The sequence below is a fragment of the Cajanus cajan genome, chromosome 2 (genome assembly GCF_000230855.2).
Source record: "Cajanus cajan strain Asha chromosome 2, NIPB_CcT2T_4, whole genome shotgun sequence".
Classification (NCBI taxonomy): domain Eukaryota; kingdom Viridiplantae; phylum Streptophyta; class Magnoliopsida; order Fabales; family Fabaceae; genus Cajanus; species Cajanus cajan.
This window is the reverse complement of record NC_138518.1, coordinates 10,140,193-10,160,293: the sequence shown is the minus strand read 5'-3', so window position 1 is coordinate 10,160,293 and position 20,101 is coordinate 10,140,193. Positions and strand designations below refer to the sequence as shown.

General features: G+C 40.2%; 1 protein-coding gene across 1 annotated transcript; it reads left to right on the top strand.

The window, feature by feature from the left end:
* The first annotated feature begins 4,564 nt into the window (after positions 1-4,564).
* Positions 4,565-6,387, top strand: LOC145954694 (uncharacterized). Its single transcript, XM_083069378.1, has 2 exons — positions 4,565-5,549; positions 6,383-6,387. Exons 1-2 carry the CDS (start codon positions 4,565-4,567, stop codon positions 6,385-6,387), a joined length of 990 nt encoding a protein of 329 aa, XP_082925504.1.
* The last annotated feature ends 13,714 nt before the right edge of the window (positions 6,388-20,101 follow it).

The following is a 20,101-nucleotide window of genomic DNA, read 5'->3' as shown; positions in this document are numbered from 1 at the left end:
TCAAAATTCATACATATTAACTCTAAAGGACTACACAAACTCAATATCAATTTGATCAATTTAAAATGCATAAGAACCTTAGCATAAAATAATAATAAATTTTCAATAAACATTATACTCAAGGTATCTCCATCAAATAGATAACCTAAGGGGTTTAGGGAACACTCATCTACCCTTATTCCTTATATATGCCTAAAGACTCAATAATCTCACTCTCCCTACCTAGAATGACGATTCTCGTGGAATGACGCTTCTCTAGTGGATTTTGTCGTTAGTTTGTGCCTCCCTAGTGTTCTCTTATAGGTCTTTTCCTATGAGCATTCTAGGTTTTTCAGAATACACTTTTTGACCTAACCCTCTCTATTTTTCCTTTTTGAATTAGTCTCCGGACCTAAACCTTGACAAAAATCTTTATCCCTATTAATTTTTAATTAATAAAGTATTTCACTCATAAATCTTAATTTATTCTAATTCATTCATCATTTATTTATTTATTTTTAAAAAGAAGGATATGATATAACTTGCATTGGTTCCTCTATTTAATTATCTAATTGTTTCTCTCTTTAGACATTTTTCTCTTGAAGTAGAATAAAGTATTTATGTAATTCCTCGTAGTGTATTACCAACTTCCATAGGTTTTCTTTTTTCAAAATTTTATAATTTTAGTATTTAAAGGTTATGGTAATTTATCAAAAACTAATTCTTTATGCATTTGTTTTGGTCGATCATTTAGTTGATATATAATAATATTTTTGGTGTTCACAAATAAAATTATCTATTTCACCCATATCACATATTTGAATTTTATTTAAATTTGATTTTGCCAAAATCCATTTTTTTTTTCTTTATGTTCAAACATATTATAACCAATAAAGTGTTGATGTATTAAATTTGCTTTAAGTTTTACTAAATCTTAGGCCGTATATTTACCATTCTTTCTATATTATGTCATTGTTCATTTTATATTGATGATAAATATTTTAATACATTTCTAAAGATTTTATACATTATAAAATTTCTCACATTTACTCGTAATTCTCTCAGTTTTTCACATGTCGTTATCAACAAAGTTATTTCATTTTCCCATTGTGTTAATATTTCTTCTTTATTATTGACATAGTTAAAAAATAGTATATTATTTCGTCCTATTCCTTGATATCTTGGTTTAAATTCCTTAGGTATATTTTTTTTGTTGTCATTTTCCTTCTTAATTTTCTAGCATATCCTTTATTATATAAATTTTTTTCTTCATATTTATCCCATGCACCCACTACAAGAAAAAATTAAATTTTCCACGGACAAAAATCTGTCGGAAATTTCCCACGGATTTAGATCCATGGGAAATTTTTGACGGAATTTCCGACGGATTTTTAAATGATGGAATTTCCGACGGATTTAAATCCGTCTGAAATTTCTAACGGAGTTTTCCACGGATTTAAATCCGTATGAAATTATTAAATAAAATTTAAGCCAATTATTTTTCAAATGCAACCAATCCTGATCGCATCGATACACACAACAATGCACTATATAATATTTTCATTATTATATGGGTGTTTCCAAAATATAAATAAGATAAATATAAATCAAAGTGTGTGAGGTATGACTTATATTACCTATATATAATTATATGTTTAGGTTATTATAAATTATAAACTAATTAGCATAAATGTGTTTTTTGTTACTTATCTCATCTCTTTGACGTTCAAATTTAAGAATAACATATCTTTTCTTTAATTTTTAAAAATCACTCATCTCTTTGAAAATAACTTTATTAATTAAATAAGGGGGAAAAAAGTTAAATTATGTTATGCAAATCATATATATGTATCTATCATTTATTTCTAAATTACATCCAATACTATGTCATTTTCATGAAAACTTTCATTGATCTTCAATTTTGAAAATAAGATTTTTTTCAATTCATTTTTAAAATTATTACTTAAATTTAATATATTTTTTTAAATCACAGTGTGCATGATATTTAAAATAAATTTCAAAAATATTGAAATAATGAAATAAGAGATCAAATCTCATTTAATTATTGATATTTGTATTAATAAATTATTTTCTCTTAATAGTATATAAACAGTATTATCTTATATAAGTAGTTGTATGTGCCACTTAAATAAATAAATAAGAAAATTAATACTCACTTAAAAATTTGAGAAGAGATATATGTATGACGTTATTGAGAAAAACTTCAAGTAGGGGTTAATGGAATTTTTTCTAGATTAAATCTTCTTTATTTAAAACTTAAAACATTAAAGTTAAAATAATTACACTAAATAATTATTTTTGTTCTTAATAACTTATTGATTTAAAAATCCCTCTTTAAGTTGTAGTAATTTCTTAAATTTACATTTTATTGATTTCTAAATTTTATATTTACGTAAATCAGTAAAATACAAAGTAACGAGTATAAATATGAGTATTTAAAACTTCAATGAATCTATATATAGAAAGTAGAGATAAAGACAGAGAAAATGAATGGAAGAAAAATAGTTAAATATATAGTTGTTTGATTATTTATAGTAATAGATAAAGGGAAATATATGTCATCTTGTAACTGATTTTGTCTAAAAAATAATAGATAATCATACCCTTAACTAATTTTTATTTTATATATTCTAATTTTATTTGTAATAATATGATTATATATTTAAATAGTTTAATTTTAATAATTTTTTAAGTATATTTTGTCTTTTCACTTAAAATATTTGAATTTCTATATTTTAATTTGAATTATTTTTTAAGTATATTTTTGTCTTTTTGTCTTAAATTTTTGAATTTCTATATTTTAATTTTAATAATTTTTTATTTCTATTATTTATTAATTCTTTTCTATTTAAATATTTTATAACATTAATAAAATTTTATAATTTTAATCTCTCTAATTTTATCTTACTTTTTATTTTATAAATATAATTTGGATTATTCATTTTATAATTAAATTAATTTTTTTAAATTTTTTATGAGTTTACATTCTAAGAATGTATTGAAATCCCTCAATCTTTGATTATTAGATAGCAACAACATGGATATTCTGATTATTAGACATTATGTTATAATTCTACTACTGATCGTACTATATGTTATTTTTAAATTTGAACTCCTAAACTTTATTTGTTATATATGACATGTTATTTTGTATGAATGAACTTGTTTTGATTTACATAATTATGATTGATTTAATATCTTTAAATAGGATAATTATTTAATAAAATTTTGAATTTAAAAAAAATAATTTTTCACAGAATTTCCCACGGATTTCCCACGAATTTATCCGTGGGTAATTTCCCACGGACAAATCCGTTGGAAATTACCCACGGAAATTCGTGAGAAATTCTGTGAAAATTTATTTTTTTTTAAATTCAAAATTGTATTAAATAATTGTCCTATTTAAAGATATTAAATCAATCATAATTATGTAAATCAAAACAAGTTCATTCATACAAAATAAAATGTCATACATAACAAATAAAGTTTAGGAGTTCAAATTTAAAAATAACATATAGTACGATCAGTAAAATTATAACATAATGTCTAATAATCATAATATCCATGTTGTTGTTATCTAATAATCAAAGATTGAGGGGTTTCAATACATTCTTAGAATGTAAACCCATAAAAAAATTAATTTAATTATAAAATGAATAATCCAAATTATATTTATAAAATAAAAAGTAAGATAAAACTAGAGAGATTAAAATTAAAAAATTTTAATAATGTTATAAAACATTAAAAAAGAAAAGAATTAATAAATAATAGAAATTGTACTAACCGTACTTCGCACCCGGGCTCCGAGCCCGGATTAGCAATACAAAACAACCCCGGGCACGCGCTGCGCGACGTCAGCCCGGTATCTGAGCAAATCACACTTGAACCCAAGGATCTCGCCCCAGACCAGATCCGCCCTTCAACTATATCATATCATAACATACCCTATCTCAGGCCCAAGGCCCAAGGCAAACCTAAACCACCCTAAGGTACGTGCATTATATATATGAGACTATTATTCATGCAAACCCTAACTTTGGCATCAGAGTCTCTTTTGCAGGTACCTCCCCCATCTTGGAGCACCAATACATAAAGCAAAGGAGGCTCACTGATCTTACTGGACGGATCACCCCTACAACCAAATTCCGGTAAGAACATTTGGCGCCCACCGTGGGGCCGATCAAGACAACTCTTATCGGCCACCTACATGGTTTCTACTAGAAGCCACATCAGACGAGCAACAGACGACGCGAGCCACTCAACTACCATGGACAGCGACGCTGCAACCCTGAGGCGGCTGATCGACCAAGTCGAGCAGATGCGACAACAACATGACGCCGACCTCCAGAACATGCGTACCCAACATGAGAATGACCTCGCAGCAATGTGAACCGCTAACGAAGCAGACCTCGCAGTGTTACGCGCCGAGAATGAGCGCATCCGCGCCCAGCTCCCTCGACATCACTCCAATCAACCCCCGCACGACAGTGACGATCATGAGGAGGAGACACATTCAGCCTCCCAATCCCGAGCGACGACTAAGGCACCGACTTCACGACCTGCCATGCACCAGTCTCATGCATCAACGCACAAAATAGGGCAGGGTACCAGCAGGGCCCCCACCCACGTCTCCGAGGGCCAAGAACCCTTCCGCCGTCATCCCTTTGTGGATGGCATCATGGAGACCCCGCTACCCCGCGGGTGGAAGCCCCTCCACCTTGACCGCTACGACGGCACCACGGACCTCGACGAGCACATCGACTCGTACACAACTCAGGTAAACCTTTACACTAACAGCGACGCTATATTGTGTAGGGTTTTTCCGACCTCACTCAAGGGACCCGCGCTTCATTGGTACACCCAACTACCAGCCGGATCCATCGACAGCTTTGCCACCTTGGTGCGGCGATTCGTGGCACAATACGCCACCAGCCGGCCTCACCACACAACCTCGGCCGCCTTGGCCAACCTCAGGCAGAATGATGATGAATCTCTGCGAGCTTTCATGGAGCGCTTCTCCAACATCTCGGTTCGGATCCGGAATTTAAACCCGGAGGTCGCCCTGCACGCCATGCTCATGGCACTGAAACCCGGATCGTTCGTCGACAGCCTATGCCGCGACGCCCCCCGCGACATGGATGAGCTGCGTGCCCGCGCCGCCGGCTACATTCAAATGGAAGAGCACTCGGCCTTCCGCGACCAAGTTCGCGGGAAGGGCCTCGCAAAACCGGAACAGGGCCACAAAGATAAGGTAAAAGTCAATAATGACAGCCAATTCAAGAAGCCGGCCAGAGCCAACAGAAGCGGGAGGTATGACTTCTACGCTCCCCTAAACGCCCCGAGAGTCCACATCCTGGAAGAAGCCAGTAACAATAACCTACTAGCCCTTCCACCACCCAGCCACACCCCCAACAGCGCCGATCAATCCAAACACTGTCGGTACCACAAGAACTACGACCACACCACTGACGAGTGTCGCACGCTCCGGGACCGCATCGAAGAACTCATCCAGGCAGGCCACCTCGGCCACTACATCCAGCGACAGCCAGGTTCCCGAGGTGGCTCTAGAGGCCAGGGACGCGGGAGAGGTCGCGGGTCAGGAGCTCGCACAAATTTACCCATAGGGTCCCAGCAAAATTCTAACAGCGCGATACAGGCCGAAATAAGTCAGGAAACAGAGTCGGCTCCCTTACGGGGAGTAATCAACACGATTGCAGGTGGTTTTGCGGGAGGAGGCGCCAGCAGCTCGGCCCGAAGAAGACACCTGCAGAGCATCAACTGCGTCCACTCTACCACCTCGGCCCCGCACCAAAGCTCACCACCGATCTCCTTCTCCGACGAAGACTACACCGGCGTCAACCCTAACCAGGACGACCCCATGGTCATCATTGTGGAGATAGCCAACCGGAAAGTGCAGAAAACACTCATCGACCAAGGAAGCTCGGCTGACGTCCTGTACTTGCCAACGTTCCTCAAACTAGACGTCCCTCACTCCCTCATCCAACCTCACACGGAGCCCCTCGTCGGCTTCGCAGGAGAGCGAGTTCACACCCGGGGATACGTAGACTTGCTGACAACTTTCGGAATGCCACCGGATACAAGGCGGGTCATGGTCCGGTACCTCCTCGTGGAAGCCAACACTTCCTACAACATCATCATCGGGAGGCCAACCTTGAACCAACTCGGAGCGGTAGTGTCAACGCCACACCTCACCATGAAGTTCCCGGGCAAGGACGGTAAAGTCATCTCCGTGAAAGCTAATCAGAAAACAGCTCGGCAATGCTACGCCGAGAGCCTGAAGACTTCCTCGTCGAGCAAGCAAAGCAAGGGGAATCCCCCCACCATAGCTCCTTAAGTTTTTAAGTTTCTCTTCTTCTTCCAGTGTGAACAAAGTTGTGCACTCTTTTCCTGCCTCAGCCTTTGACTGAGAGGGTTTTTAACGAGGCACACAAGCACCATAAATAAAACTACTCTCTTCGCTCATCTCATATTTTCATTTTTCTGATTATCTAAAGGACGAAAACAAACTCTAACTGTGCAAACGCTGAAATCCGAGGTCGAGTATGAACCTCGATGCTTCTGTCTAAGGTCGAGTTCGAACCCTAGTTAAATAATCTATCTCAAACCTGAGGTCGAGCACGAACCTTGAGTCTCTCGTTAAAGGTCGAGTTCGAACCTTAGCTAAATAGCATATCCCAAATTTGAGGTCGAGTCCGAACCTCGACATTTCCAAGGTCGAGTACGAACCTCGATGCTTCCGTTAAAGGTCGAGTCCGAACCGTAATCAAATAGCAAATCCGAGGTCGAGTACGAACCTCGATACTTCCGTCTAAGGTCGAGTTCGAACCCTAATTAAATAATCTATCTCAAACCTGAGGTCGAGCACGAACCTTGAGTCTCTCGTTAAAGGTTGAGTTCGAACCTTAGCTAAATAGCATATCCCAAATTTGAGGTCGAATCCGAACCTCGAATTTCTGAGGTCGAGTACGAACCCCGGCGCTTTCTTTAACGGTCGATTCAGAACCTTAATCAAATCACTTCACTCGAATTCTGAATACGAACCTCGATGCTCTTGTCAAGGGCCAAGTTCGAACCTTAATAACTTATTCGGCGGTCGAGTCCGAACCACATATCCGAGATCGAGTTCGAACCTCGATGAAACACGCACCACCCTAAATCTAAGGCCGAGTACGAACCTCGACACTATCGTTAAAAGCCGAGTACGAGCCGTATACCTGAGGTCGAGTTCGAATCGTGACAAAACATACATGACCCTAAACTTAAGGGCGGATACGGACAACCTATCCAATTCACCACACTCCGGTTTGAGGTCGGCTCAGAACCTCGGCACCAATAAATCAAGGTCATCGAACCTTCACAGAAACGTTCACCCAAACAGAAGTCCGAGGTCGAACCCGAACCTCCCTTAGCATATGAGGTCGAGTACGAACCACAGCGTCCAGATGCGAGGTCGAATACGAACCTCGCCAAAAATTTCGTTTTATTTGAAACCGAGGTCGGTATGAACCTCGATGTCCCCGCTTAAAAGTCGAGTTCGAACCTTAGCTAAATCATTTTGCTCAAACCTAAGATCAAACCCGAACCCTACCAAAGCCCAAGGTCGGATACGAACCTCGGCACTTTCAAGGTCGAACCCAAACCTTAATCAAATCGGTAAAATCCGAACCACAATAAAATCAATCAGTTGCTCAAAATCGAAGTGTAAGGGCGAATATGAACCCTGGCAAAGCACACCCTACTCTCAATACCGGGGTCGAATTCAAACCCCGGCACGACCAACTTAAGGTCGAATTCGGACCTTGACTCCAGTCTAGGGTCATTTATGAACTTTCACAACAATTACTTAGTCAAAATTTGAGGTCGAATACGAATCTTAACACATTCATTTACGGCCGGGTTCGAACTCCCACGAAAAGTCCTACTAAACAAAAACTAAGGCCGACCTCGAATCTCGACTTCACCAACTCAAGGTAGAAGTATCACCATATACAAAAGTATATAGCAGACACCAAACATGTGCCTCAAATAGCGCGAACAGCCAAAATTGAACGCAAATACGGACAAGATAGAGCAAAATATATATATACAAACAAAGTTCTCAAAATTCAGTACATCAATTCAAGCCAAAGAAAAATAAATCCAGCTATTACAAAGGCGGCCTAGGCTGAAGCATCCCCGCCAGAACTGTCGTCGCCATCGTCCTCCTTGACTAGTCTCCCAAAGCGGACGACTTTCTCCACATGCATGGAAGAAAAGTCGAATCCGGGAGCAAGAAGCCGAGCCTGACGAGCAGCCTTTTGGAAGCCCCTCTTGTGCTCAACCACAACGGAGCGTTCGTCCTCCGCGAGCCTCTTGTATGTGGCCGCCCTCCCCGCCACCAGCTCCGCGAGCTCCGCCATCAAGGTGGCAATTTCGTCCTCACGACCAGCAAGAATGACCTCGTTACGGAGGCGCTCCTCAGCCACCGCCGCCAACTCGCCCTTAAGAGAGGTCACAATGTCCTCCAGAGCCCGTACTTGGCCACGACTAGAGGTCACCTCATCCTCCAAGGAGCGAGCGCGACCTCGAGAGAAGGCGACGAGCTCCTGCAGATCCCCCACCTGAGAGGCATAAGCCTCATTGGATCGCAACGCAATCTCAAGAGACTTCTGCACTCGGGCAAGGTCGCCACGCGCAGAACGGAGCTCAGCCTCGTGCCGCTTCGCCTCACCAAGGGCTGCGCTAAGAGCTTTATTCTCTTCCCTCAGGATCTTGTTTGCCTCCTTCCAAGGTTGAAGTCGGCCCCTCAACTTGGCCAGGTCCTCTTGCTGCTTAGCCAAATCCTCCCGCTGTTGGCCCCACTTAGGCTTCCAGTGGCTCACTATACCCATCACTCTCTGCAGCATGACCTGGGCAGCATCAAGGCTATCCTCGGGACCGACCCTGTCTATCAATCCCCGGTCCTCGGAGCTTAGCGAACCCTGAGGGAAGAACCCCTCCGCAGTCACCCCCGCGCTCCACAATGAATCCATGTCGGCGGAGGCGCTCACGTGATCCAGTCGCACCTTATCTATACCCTTCCCAAAGCGATAGGATAGGTATTAAGTCCGAGCAGGCCTCTGCGACGAGCCCGCTTGCAGCGCCGAATCCGTGGCAGAGGACGGTACTCCCCGCTCAGCACCTAAAAAGTCCACTTTAGGGACCCCCGACCCCGCCTGCAAAAAACTAGTCCCACGTAAAAAACAAACAATGTGATGTACGAGAAACCACGGAAACAAGAAGACAAAAGACCACCCACCTCAGCAGCCTGGGCGACCAGCTCAGCGACCCGCACCTCAGGCTCGGCGGCATTTCTCGCCTGCACCTCAGGTTCAGCGGTATTTCCTGCCTGCAAAAAATTACCCAGATCGGACAGCCGGACAACATAACAAAAGGAAAAGGGAAAGTCCGAGAAAGACGATACTCACCACCTTGGCAACTCGGGCAACCTGCCCGGCAGTCCAGGCCTCCACCTCGGCGGCCTGCCCAGTAGGCTCAGCAATCTGAGCCACCTCCTCAGAAGCCACCTGGGGTGGTGGACTCTCAGTGAGATCCACCGCACCAGCATCAGCGGCCTTGGAGGTCACCTCCTCGGCACCTGGAGGGACTGAGGTTCCCTTGGCCTCTTTCCCCCCCCCCCCCTCTTTCTCTTCCGACTAGCCTTCAGGGGGGCAACATCCTCCTCCGGAGGCTCAGGAACCTCGAGCTCGGTAATGTTGTAGCGGTGCTTAAGCTCGCTCCACAAGTTTTTCCCCATAATGCCTGCAAACAAAAATGGAAACACATCAACAAAAGGAAATTACACGAACCCTAGCAAACCACCAAAACACAAAATACTCACTCTTTAAGCCCCTCTCCCTGTAGGGCAAATTCGCAAGCGACAGAACAAGCTTGCAATCCAACGGGCGAGGGAGCGCGACAAGGTTTTCGATGGCGGCTGCCTCTGAAGCCGTCACCTCCAGGTTACCCAGACCATGAAACCTAGACAGTTTGGGACACCAGTAAAAAGGAAACTTCGGCAAGCCGCCAAAGTGGAACACCTCGTCCTCCAGGGGGTCAATACCCACAAGGACAACCCGGAAGAACTCATGTTTGAAGTTTTTATATGATTGGGAGTAGAGAGTAAACAAACCCCCATCCCTACTCCCATTCAAAGACAAAGTGCCATAAGGCGAAGCGCCTAGCTTCAGTTGATAAAAATGAAGAAAGACGCGAAGAGACACCTCTATCCCCAGTACTATACACAGGACTTGAAAAGCCCTCAAAAAACCCCAACTATTGGGGTGCAACTGGCAAGGAGCCTAGTTGATGAAGTTCAAAAAATCGCACTCAAATTGGGTGAAAGGAAGGCAGACACCTAAATCCCTAAAAAAGCTCAGGTACATATAGAAATGGGGAGGGTCAGTAGACTTCCCCATGTACACACCCTCATCGGCCTGACAAGGCTCAAGCCGAATCATATGGGAGATAGAAGGGTCGCAAACCCTACACGACCTAGAGATCCTATTAACATCAAGAAAGGTCCGAAAGACGCTTTGGACCCCCGCCATCTCACACTTGACCCAGTCACAACCAGGAATACCTGCCTCCGGGCCCCGGGGCAGATCCCTCTTTTCGGCGGTAGCCTTCCCGACAGCCACCGCCTTACCACGTGCCTTACCCCGAGAAGGCACAGAAGAACCGGCACTACTCCCCCCAGCCATGAAAAAGAAAAGAAAGACTCGAAGAAAAACTAGGAAAAAGAGAAGAGAAGACAGTAAAAAGGAAGTACCTGGTACTCCTCTTCAAAAAATAACCCTAACAACGAAGGGGTTACTAGAAACGGTAACTGAAACGGAGAAGACGGAGACGGAAGACAAGCAGAAAAGCAAGAGCAACGGCGTGCACAAGAAGCCACAACAATGGGAAAGAGCAAAGTGAAAAAGGCCAAGGGGCGCGAGTGAGAGAAAAGAAAAAACTCTCCCCTAGAATTTCAAAACGGTCACGACACGTGTCACCCAAGGGACGCGCCTGACCACGCATTAAATGAGACCCATTATGACAGAGGAACCCATCATTGCATAACCGTCATGACCACTAATGCGCCGACCTCGCGTTTCGAAATACGAAATGACTTTTGCACGAGTGGCATCTTGACAGGCGGACATACGCGAAGGGTCACTTCCCCCTGGCGAGCTCGGTCTTAAATCCTCGACCTACGGTCTTTGGAGCTCGGGGGGCTAGTGTACTAACCGTACTTCGCACCCGGGCTCCGAGCCCAGATTAGCAATACAAAGCAACCCCAGGCACGCGCTGCGCGACGTCAGCCCGGTATCTGAGCAAATCACACTTGAACCCGAGGATCTCGCCCCAGACCAGATCCGCCCTTCAACTATATCATATCATAACATACCCTATCTCAGGCCCAAGGCCCAAGGCAAACCTAAACCACCCTAAGGTACGTGCATTATATATATGAGACTATTATTCATGCAAACCCTAACTTTGGCATCGGAGTCTCTTTTGCAGGTACCTCCCCCATCTTGGAGCACCAATACATCAAGCAAAGGAGGTTCACCGATCTTACTGGACGGATCACCCCTACGACCAAATTCCGGTAAGAACAGAAATAAAAAATTATTTAAATTTCAATATAGAAATTCAAAAATTTAAGACAAAAAGACAAAAAATATACTTAAAAAATAATTCAAATTAAAATATGGAAATTCAAATATTTTAAGTGAAAAGCCAAAAATATACTTAAAAAAATATTAAAACTAAATTATTAGAATATATAAAATAAAAATCAGTTAAGGGTATGATTATCTATTATTTTTTAGACAAAATCAGTTACAAGATGACGTATAACTCTATATTAAATGTGAATTTTGTAAATTCAACCGTTAAATTAAAAATCTTTTACTCTTAAATCATATATACAAAATGTTATATTAATCGAAGATGATTTCTTATAAAACAAAATTAAATCTGTTGGAAAATTTATATTTTCGATGAGAAACTTTTTGTAGAAAAAACTATATTATTGATGAAATATTTCAGACAAATTTATATTTGTCGAAAATGTAAGAACTGGTTTTAAATTTGATATGAAAATATTATGATATTATTAGATAAGATTTTAAGTTAGTATTTTATTAATGGTTGATAATTAAAAAATAAAACAAGAATAAATACATTTTTTGAATTTTATATGTTTGATTTAAGATAACTTATAAAATAACTCTTGGTAAAGTTATTCCGTTCAGTAACTCATGGCGTGTGTTGAATTTTATCGATCCAATTAATTGTTAAATTAAAAGTTATTAAATTTTACTAATAATTAATATAAAAAATTAATTAGTTTTAGAATAAATTATTTGTGAATTAACAATATAATTGAAACATTAATTATTTTAAATTATTTAACTAAAATCTTATTGACAATTTACTATATGATCTTAATATTTTTGTATAACTAATATCTGATTTTAAATTTGATATGAGAATATTATATATAATTAGATAAGATTTTAAGTTAGTATTTAATTAATAGTTGATAATTAGAAGGAAAAAAAAAACAAGGATAAATACATTTTTTGAATTTTATATGTTTGATTTAAGGTAAATAAAATATTTAATTAATTAATAATTTATTTAAAATATTAAAATTTAATTTATAAGTATGTATTAAATAAATATTTATAATTTTTTAAATTATATTATCATTATAAATTATAAAATTAAATAATTTAAATTATAATTTTAAATAAAAATAAGTAGATGTTAATTATAAAAGTAAGTACATATAAATAAATAATAATTAAATATATTATTATTATTATTTGTAATATAAAATTATTATATATTATTATTATAGTACAAATATGAGATTGTATATTTGATGATGACTTAAATGAATTAATTTGTACAAGTTATACTGACAACATACATATACATTTCGGTAGCTTACTCATTAGAACTTCACAGTTAAGCGTGCTTGACTTGGAGTAGTACAGGGATGGGTGACCTTCTGGGAAGTTTCCCAGAAATTGCACAAGTAAGGATAAAACACGCTAAACAATGAAATATCGTGAAATAGAACCCTTGAGAGACCAAATATGAGGGTTGTTACATTAATAAATTTATTTAAATTATAAAAAAAATTATAATTTTCGACGAAAAATTTCTTCAGGGTAATTTCCCACGGATATATCCGTGGGTAAATCCGTGGGAAAATCCGTCAGAAAGTTACCCACGGATAAAAATCCGTCGGTAAATATTTCAGACGAGCAATTTATCGACGGATTAGTATCCGTCGGTAATCCGTGGGAAATGCACTATTACCCACAGATTTTTGGCATTTCCCACGGATTTTGGTCGTCTGTAATAACGAATTTTCTTGTAGTGACCATTATCATAATAATATATTTTGTACCTGTTTGGAGGGCACACTAGTAATCTTCTTGTACTCAAAGGGCCGAACAAGTGTTACGATCCAATGTTCCAATGAGGGGGAGGTTACCTGCATAAGGCACTCCAACGCTCAAGTCAGGATAAACACAGATATCGATAACAATTAATGAACAGTGACGTTACCTTATGACCTGAGTTATTTATACTGACATTTATGGGCCCTGATCCCCATGGGCCCTGCCATATGCTTACCATATTAGGTAATACGCCCTAATTGGTTTATCGGTGTAATTAACCCCTAATTATTGATTAAGGGCAATGCTTTGAGTATAGGACGATCCTGGTGGCCGATTGGGTGTCGGCCACCAGATTCAACCATTCGGTAGCCGATAGGGTTTCGGCTATTTGGTGGTCGAACGCCCTTACCCGTACACTTGCCCCCCAGCCTTGAGAAAGGACGAGTCTTTTTTCGAGGGTAGAATGGAGGTTGTCGGGTAAGGGTAAGACGAAGGGTTTTCAAAATCTCGATTGTTGGATCTTCAAGATTGAACGATTACATTTTTCAAAATTTGAATTTTCCCGCCCTTTTTCCTGGGCTATATATAGTTGGGTGGTAGGGCCTTTCACACGTATTGCTCTCATCCGAGGTGTGCTGTGAGACCGAATCAAGCGCGCCGAGCAACCCTTGTTCTTCAGAAAACTTTGGTAAGTGCCGATTATTATGACTGACGTTTCCGACAGCTCTTCGGTCAGTAGCTCTCGGTCATCATCGTCCGAGGGGTCGTCATCTAGTGCTTCTAGTCATTCGAATGTAGCTCGTTCCCCAGGGCATTCCGACAGGATTGACGTAAGTGCCTCACCCTCAGGGGAGGCGTCGACTGGCGGAAGTCCCGAGGTACAGCCCAAAGCGAAGCGTGTTTCGAATCGGCAGCGATACGAGCCGTCCAAGGAGCCTGGTTATGAGTGGGTGAATGGGGAGGTCACCTCATACTATTCGCGCTACCAAGACACAACCATGATTACCAACCTTCTGGACTATACCAACTGCCTAAATTTCAATGCTAAGGAAGAACCATACCCCATCGGTGTTCGGTCATGCCGAAACAACGCCTTTCCGAATCCCGACATGGTCTGCCTCGACCACCACGGCACAAAAATGGAGTCATTTTATATGTATGATTGCCTTGTTCGGGATCTGAAGGTGAAGTTGCCTTTTGACGAGTTCACTATGGGTGTGCTAAGGGTTTTGAACGTTGCCCCAACTCAACTGCATCCGAATAGCTGGGCCCAACTGCAAGGTTTCAAGAACCTATGTCGGTGCATTTTCGTTAAACCCTCACCGCTCCTTTTTCTTTACTTCTACTCGTCCAGGCCTTCCAATTTGGCTAAGTGGTTGTCACTAGGCCGAGTGGGGGAACGGCAGCTACTGGACAGCTTTACCTCCTCTTATAAGAATTTCAAGGCTGGTTTTTTCTGAGCGACTATCTGCCCGAATGGACGACGTTTTTTGTTTAATTCGGATGATAGAAGCTTGTTTCCTCTATACTGGACACGCGCCCCTCGGCCATACGATGTGGTGCCAAAAAAGATGCTTTCGACCGAAGAGCGAAAGGATTTAAAGTTGTTGCTTTGTCTTCCTCGGCGTTTGCTGACCAAATCATTGATTAACCTGGTTGACTCTCCTCAGTGGGAGAACGACCTAATAGGTATGTTATTTGTCCCGTTTTTGGCCGTACGCTAAATGCATATTGATGTTCAACTTACTTACTTTTGCAGGAATCATGGTTTCCAGTGGTGCCGACGAGTTCAACATCCGAAACTTGCTGGCCGAGCGGGTGAAGCAAGTGAAACAAACTAGAGGTGTTGGTACTTCGACTATCGCCCGAACTCCCCGATCGAACCAGGATGGCTGAGTGCCGCCTTCTCCGGAACGCAAGCGACGAAAGGGAAAAAAAGGGAAGGAGGCCGAAAAAGAAAGTCAAAAAAGAAAGGGGAATGAAGAGCGCCCCGAGATGGTTAAGAAGGTGAAACAAACTTCTAAGCCATCGCCCTCTCGGACTTGCATTGTTGTGCCCCCCACTCTTATGTCTCGCGCCTTTCTGAGCAAGGAGGTGTCGATCGACACCTTTATTCGGCCAGATGCTTTGTCGGCCTATGGGAAGGAATGGTTGGGCCAGTTTGATACTGTGTCCAAGTGGAAATATTTTTGTGAATTGCAATCGCGCTCATTGGCTCTCACTCATCATTTGGTGATGGACCCTGTCGGCGAGTTGATGCAGTTGAGACAAAAACTTGAAGAAGCCGATAGGGTCTCGGCAGAAGCTCTCTCGGTAACTGAAAACGTCACTGCTAAGAATCGAGAACTTCCTGCCAAGCTTGATGGCTTGAGGCGGGAGAACGACACTCTTCGTTTGGACCTCCAAAAAGGCCGTTAATGAAGAGCATCGCCGAACAGAGGAATCCCAAACCGAACTGAATCGGTTGAAGGAGCAGGCCAAGGAAAAGATTGTGGCTCAGCATGAAGCAGGGTTCCAACATGCCGTCCGCCAAGCGAAGCATTTCGGCCAATTCCCTGAGGACTTCGAGTTTGACATGACCCAAGATTTTTATCAAGGGTCTTTCATGTCGTTTGGGGATATGCCTGTGGGGGCGGAACCTGACAGTACCGAACCGGGTGCTGCCCCACCGACCGAGGAGGACACCCAGATTGCATCGGAAGATGATGCTGAAAACGAAGAGCAACAAACTCCCGAGCGGGAGGTAAACGACGATTCTGAGGTGCGTGAGGATCCGGCTATTAATCCCGATGAGTAGATGGATGTTGAAAGGCAACTAGGGTAGACTAAGAGTTTAATAGGGTTTCGTCTTTTTGCTATCGTCATAGGGGCCGATAGAGCCATTTTTTTTTTGCTTTCTTAATGAAGTATCTTTTGTTGATCGGAATATTTGATAGCCATAAATAAATTGAAGGGTGAATGATGTATTAAGTTTCCACTGCTAAGTAATGGACCTCTAATTCACGTGTTTGTACAAAAATCGAACGAACTCATTTGCGAAAACTAAGTGAACTCGACTCTTTTTTCTCGAGCAAGACCGAGTGGGGTTACTCGGTAATGCTTTATTTTTAAGCAAGACCGAGTGAAGCTACTCAGAAATGCTCGCTTTTTGAGCAAGACCGAGTGAGGCTACTCGGAAATGCTTGCTTTTTGAGCAAGACCGAGTGAGGATACTCGGAAATGCTTGCTTTTTGAGCAAGATCGAGTGAGTTTACTCCGAAATGCTTGCTTTTTGAGCAAGATCGAGTGAGTTTACTCAGAAATGCTTGCTTTTTGAGCAAGACCGAGTGAGTTTACTCGGAAATGCTCACTTTTTGAGCAAGACCGAGTGAGTTTACTCGGAAATGCTCACTTTTTGAGCAAGACCGAGTGAGGCTACTCGGAAATGCTTGCTTTTTGAGCAAGACCGAGTGAGGATACTCGGAAATGCTTGCTTTTTGAGCAAGACCAAGTGAGTTTACTCGGAAATGCTTGCTTTTTGAGAAAGACCGAGTGAGTTTACTCAAAAATGCTTGCTTTTTGAGCAAGACTGAGTGAGTTTACTCGGAAATTGATGGAAAAGCATGGGCTACAGGCCCAACCACTAGAGCTATGGCCAGGAGACTACTTGAAGATTTGACTGCTTCAGAGCTTAGTGGGCCCAATGGGCTTGGTGGGCCTAGGGTGCTTCTCACTTGGGCCTTCATTGATTAAACACCATGTTCTATCATATTTTCTTAGTATAGGAATTTACTTTGATGTTAGTCTTGTATTTTGACCATAGATTAGGATTTAGGTGATTTGGGCTTATGTTGGGCTTCTTGGGCTTTGGGCTTTTGATACCCAATATTAGGCTCATTCTTCTTCTTGTAATTTTTCCTATTCATTATATTCATTAGACCAATTTATTTCGGTCATTAGATTAGGATTATATGAAGAATACATTAATAGGAGAAATAGGCTACATTTAAGCATCATTTAGAAGTAATTTGAATTGAATTTGAGTCACATGGATGGCATGGGGTGGATCCGGCCATGTGAGCTTCAAATTCAATCCAAATCACTCTTAAATGACATTTAGATGAGGGTAGCATCCGTGTGATCATGTGAGGTGGCCAAAGTTTGAATTTCAAATTCAAATTTGAAATTCAAACTTGGCACCACTTTGGTTCACTAAAGGTGCCGCCAAGTTACCCTAATTTTCTCCTATAAATGTAACTTTTCTCACCTTGTAAGACACTTTTGAATATATGAGATTTCTGAATACATTTCAGCCATCTTTCAAGAGTCACCGAAATCCAAGAGAGAACCATTGAGAGTGCCTTCAAAATTCTTTAGGAAAACCTAGTTTCCTTCTCTTTGAAGTGAGCAATCCCTTGAGTTTTGAGCTTGGATGCTTCCCTCTAAGGTTTAGACCTTACCTTCCGCAAGTGTTCTTCACTCTAAGGTGTTCAACATCTCGGTCTCATCTCCTTTGAAGAGGATCCGTGCCTAGAAGGAGCTTGGAGGAGTTCATTCATCACTTCTCCTTCTTACTTCTATCATTTTTGGTATCACAGAAAGGTCTTCAAGGAGATAAGTTGTTTCACTTTTGAGTCCGTTTCCTTTTGTGTTCTTGTGTTGTTCATTGTGTTCTTCTTGTATTGCTTGAGTTTATTTTCGGATCTATATGTTTTGAATCACATTTTGTTCCATAGATCCATTAGTTGATTATTTTTGAATTTTCTTCCACAATCAACATGTTTAGGACCTATTAGCTTGTGCTTGTTTTGATTTAATTTGAGTCTCTCCATTCTTGTATGTGTCCGTGATTGGACTTCATGCATTTGCATTAGATTTTGGTTTTTAATCTTGTTTTGTCTTAGAGTTTGTGTTTAGTCCTTCTATGTCACAAAAATTCCTTGAATAGCATGTTGACCTAATTTTTTGTTTTAAGTGCATTGTTCATTATTTTGCTCTCGGTTTGTTTCTTTTTGTGCCTACCTATATGTGATTTTTCTTTTACCTTATTGTGTTTATAATTTTCTATTAGTCCTAGCAAGTTTCTTTAGAGTTAGGTTTCCATTGTGTTCTTAAGTTTTCAAATCACTTTCCATTGAAAATCTTATAAAAAAATTTTACTCAAAATTTCAAGTGCTTAATTCTACTTCTAGTGCACTTTTTCTTGTGGATTCAATTTTAAAAAAAAATCGAGGCTGGAAAACAGAGATAAAACAGAGCCTAAAACAAAAGAAAAGTTCTAAAGTTCAAAAGAAAAGTGTGCAAAAAGAATTCAATACAAAAACCTAAGACTAGTGCACTAGTTTCTCATTTTCACTTGGATTTTGACCTAATTTTGTAGTCTCGGTTTCTATAGCTTGGAATCATAGAAAAATTTGAAACAAAAGGCAAACACCTTCTCTGGAGTCTTAATTTGAGACTAGAAAAAGAAAGAATTAAAAAAATATATATATAAGACAATTTAAAATGCAAAATCCGTGAGGTGTTCTTGGAGAAAATTCACTTGATTCCTTGTTATTGTTTTGACTACTACTTGTGCTATACTTATCCAATTGCTTTCAAAATTTTTTTGTTTTGTTCATCTACTCTAGTACCTATCTAGTAACATTCTTAACTGAGTGCTAGTTTTTATTTGGAGTCTTAATTTTCAGTTTTACTTGTTGAACCTCTTTGTGTCTTGTCATATACACCTATTACTCTCTACTTTTGGTATAAGCTTTCCAAATTGTGCTTTATTTCTTGTCTAGTTTTCTTTCATTAATTTCCCTGTGCTGGAAGTGGCCTCAATTCCTTGCTCAAGGATCAAGCATTGCTCAACAAAGAGTAGGAAAAGTTTGGACACTAAGACCACAAAATTTGACCTAATTTAGTGACCTAGCTTTTCCTAAACTTCCTTCACTTGAGTGACCATTCCTTTCACCTTGTGAGGCAGCCACCATTAACCTCTTTGTTGTGTTTCTTTTGCAGGTCCAGGAGCATCATAATTGAAGGATTAGTGGTGGATTAAACACTTGAATAAGTGTTAGGTTTTTGAACAACAAATCCGTCACTAATTGGTCACCAAAACCGCCATTTATTGCTTTCTAGGCTAGTTTAAATTTTGCAATCTCTCTTGTATTTTAAAATCAATTTGTAAAGCTTGGAGGGAGTATTAAGAAGCTGGTCAGGTATATCTAACTCCTTGTTAGCATTCTCACATGTAGTACTAGTGGAAGTGGCTTGAAAATTTCATATGTTTCAAGCTTCCACCTAGGGCAAACCGACTAGTTGATTATCCTTGCTTCCTTCAAGTGTTTGAACTATAATTTTGTTTACTTTGCTGCCTTATTACGTCTAGAATTGTGTAGATTTAATTGCTCACGTTTAGTTTAGTTTCAAAAACAAACAAATTGTGAAAAGCATACAAAATTTTTGTGAAAAGTTTTGGAGAATTGAAAGTACCACAAAGGAGTTTAGTGATTTCCACTTGAAAAGGCTTGGTTATTAAGCGACTCTTTGTAGCTCACCTCCCTTGATAGTGCAACTTGTACACTTAGACTTCCAAGTGCTATTTTCATTCCTAGAAAAATCCCAAAAACATTTTATACCTTTTTGCATAGCATACAAATTCTTATTGTTTAATCATGAGTCATCAT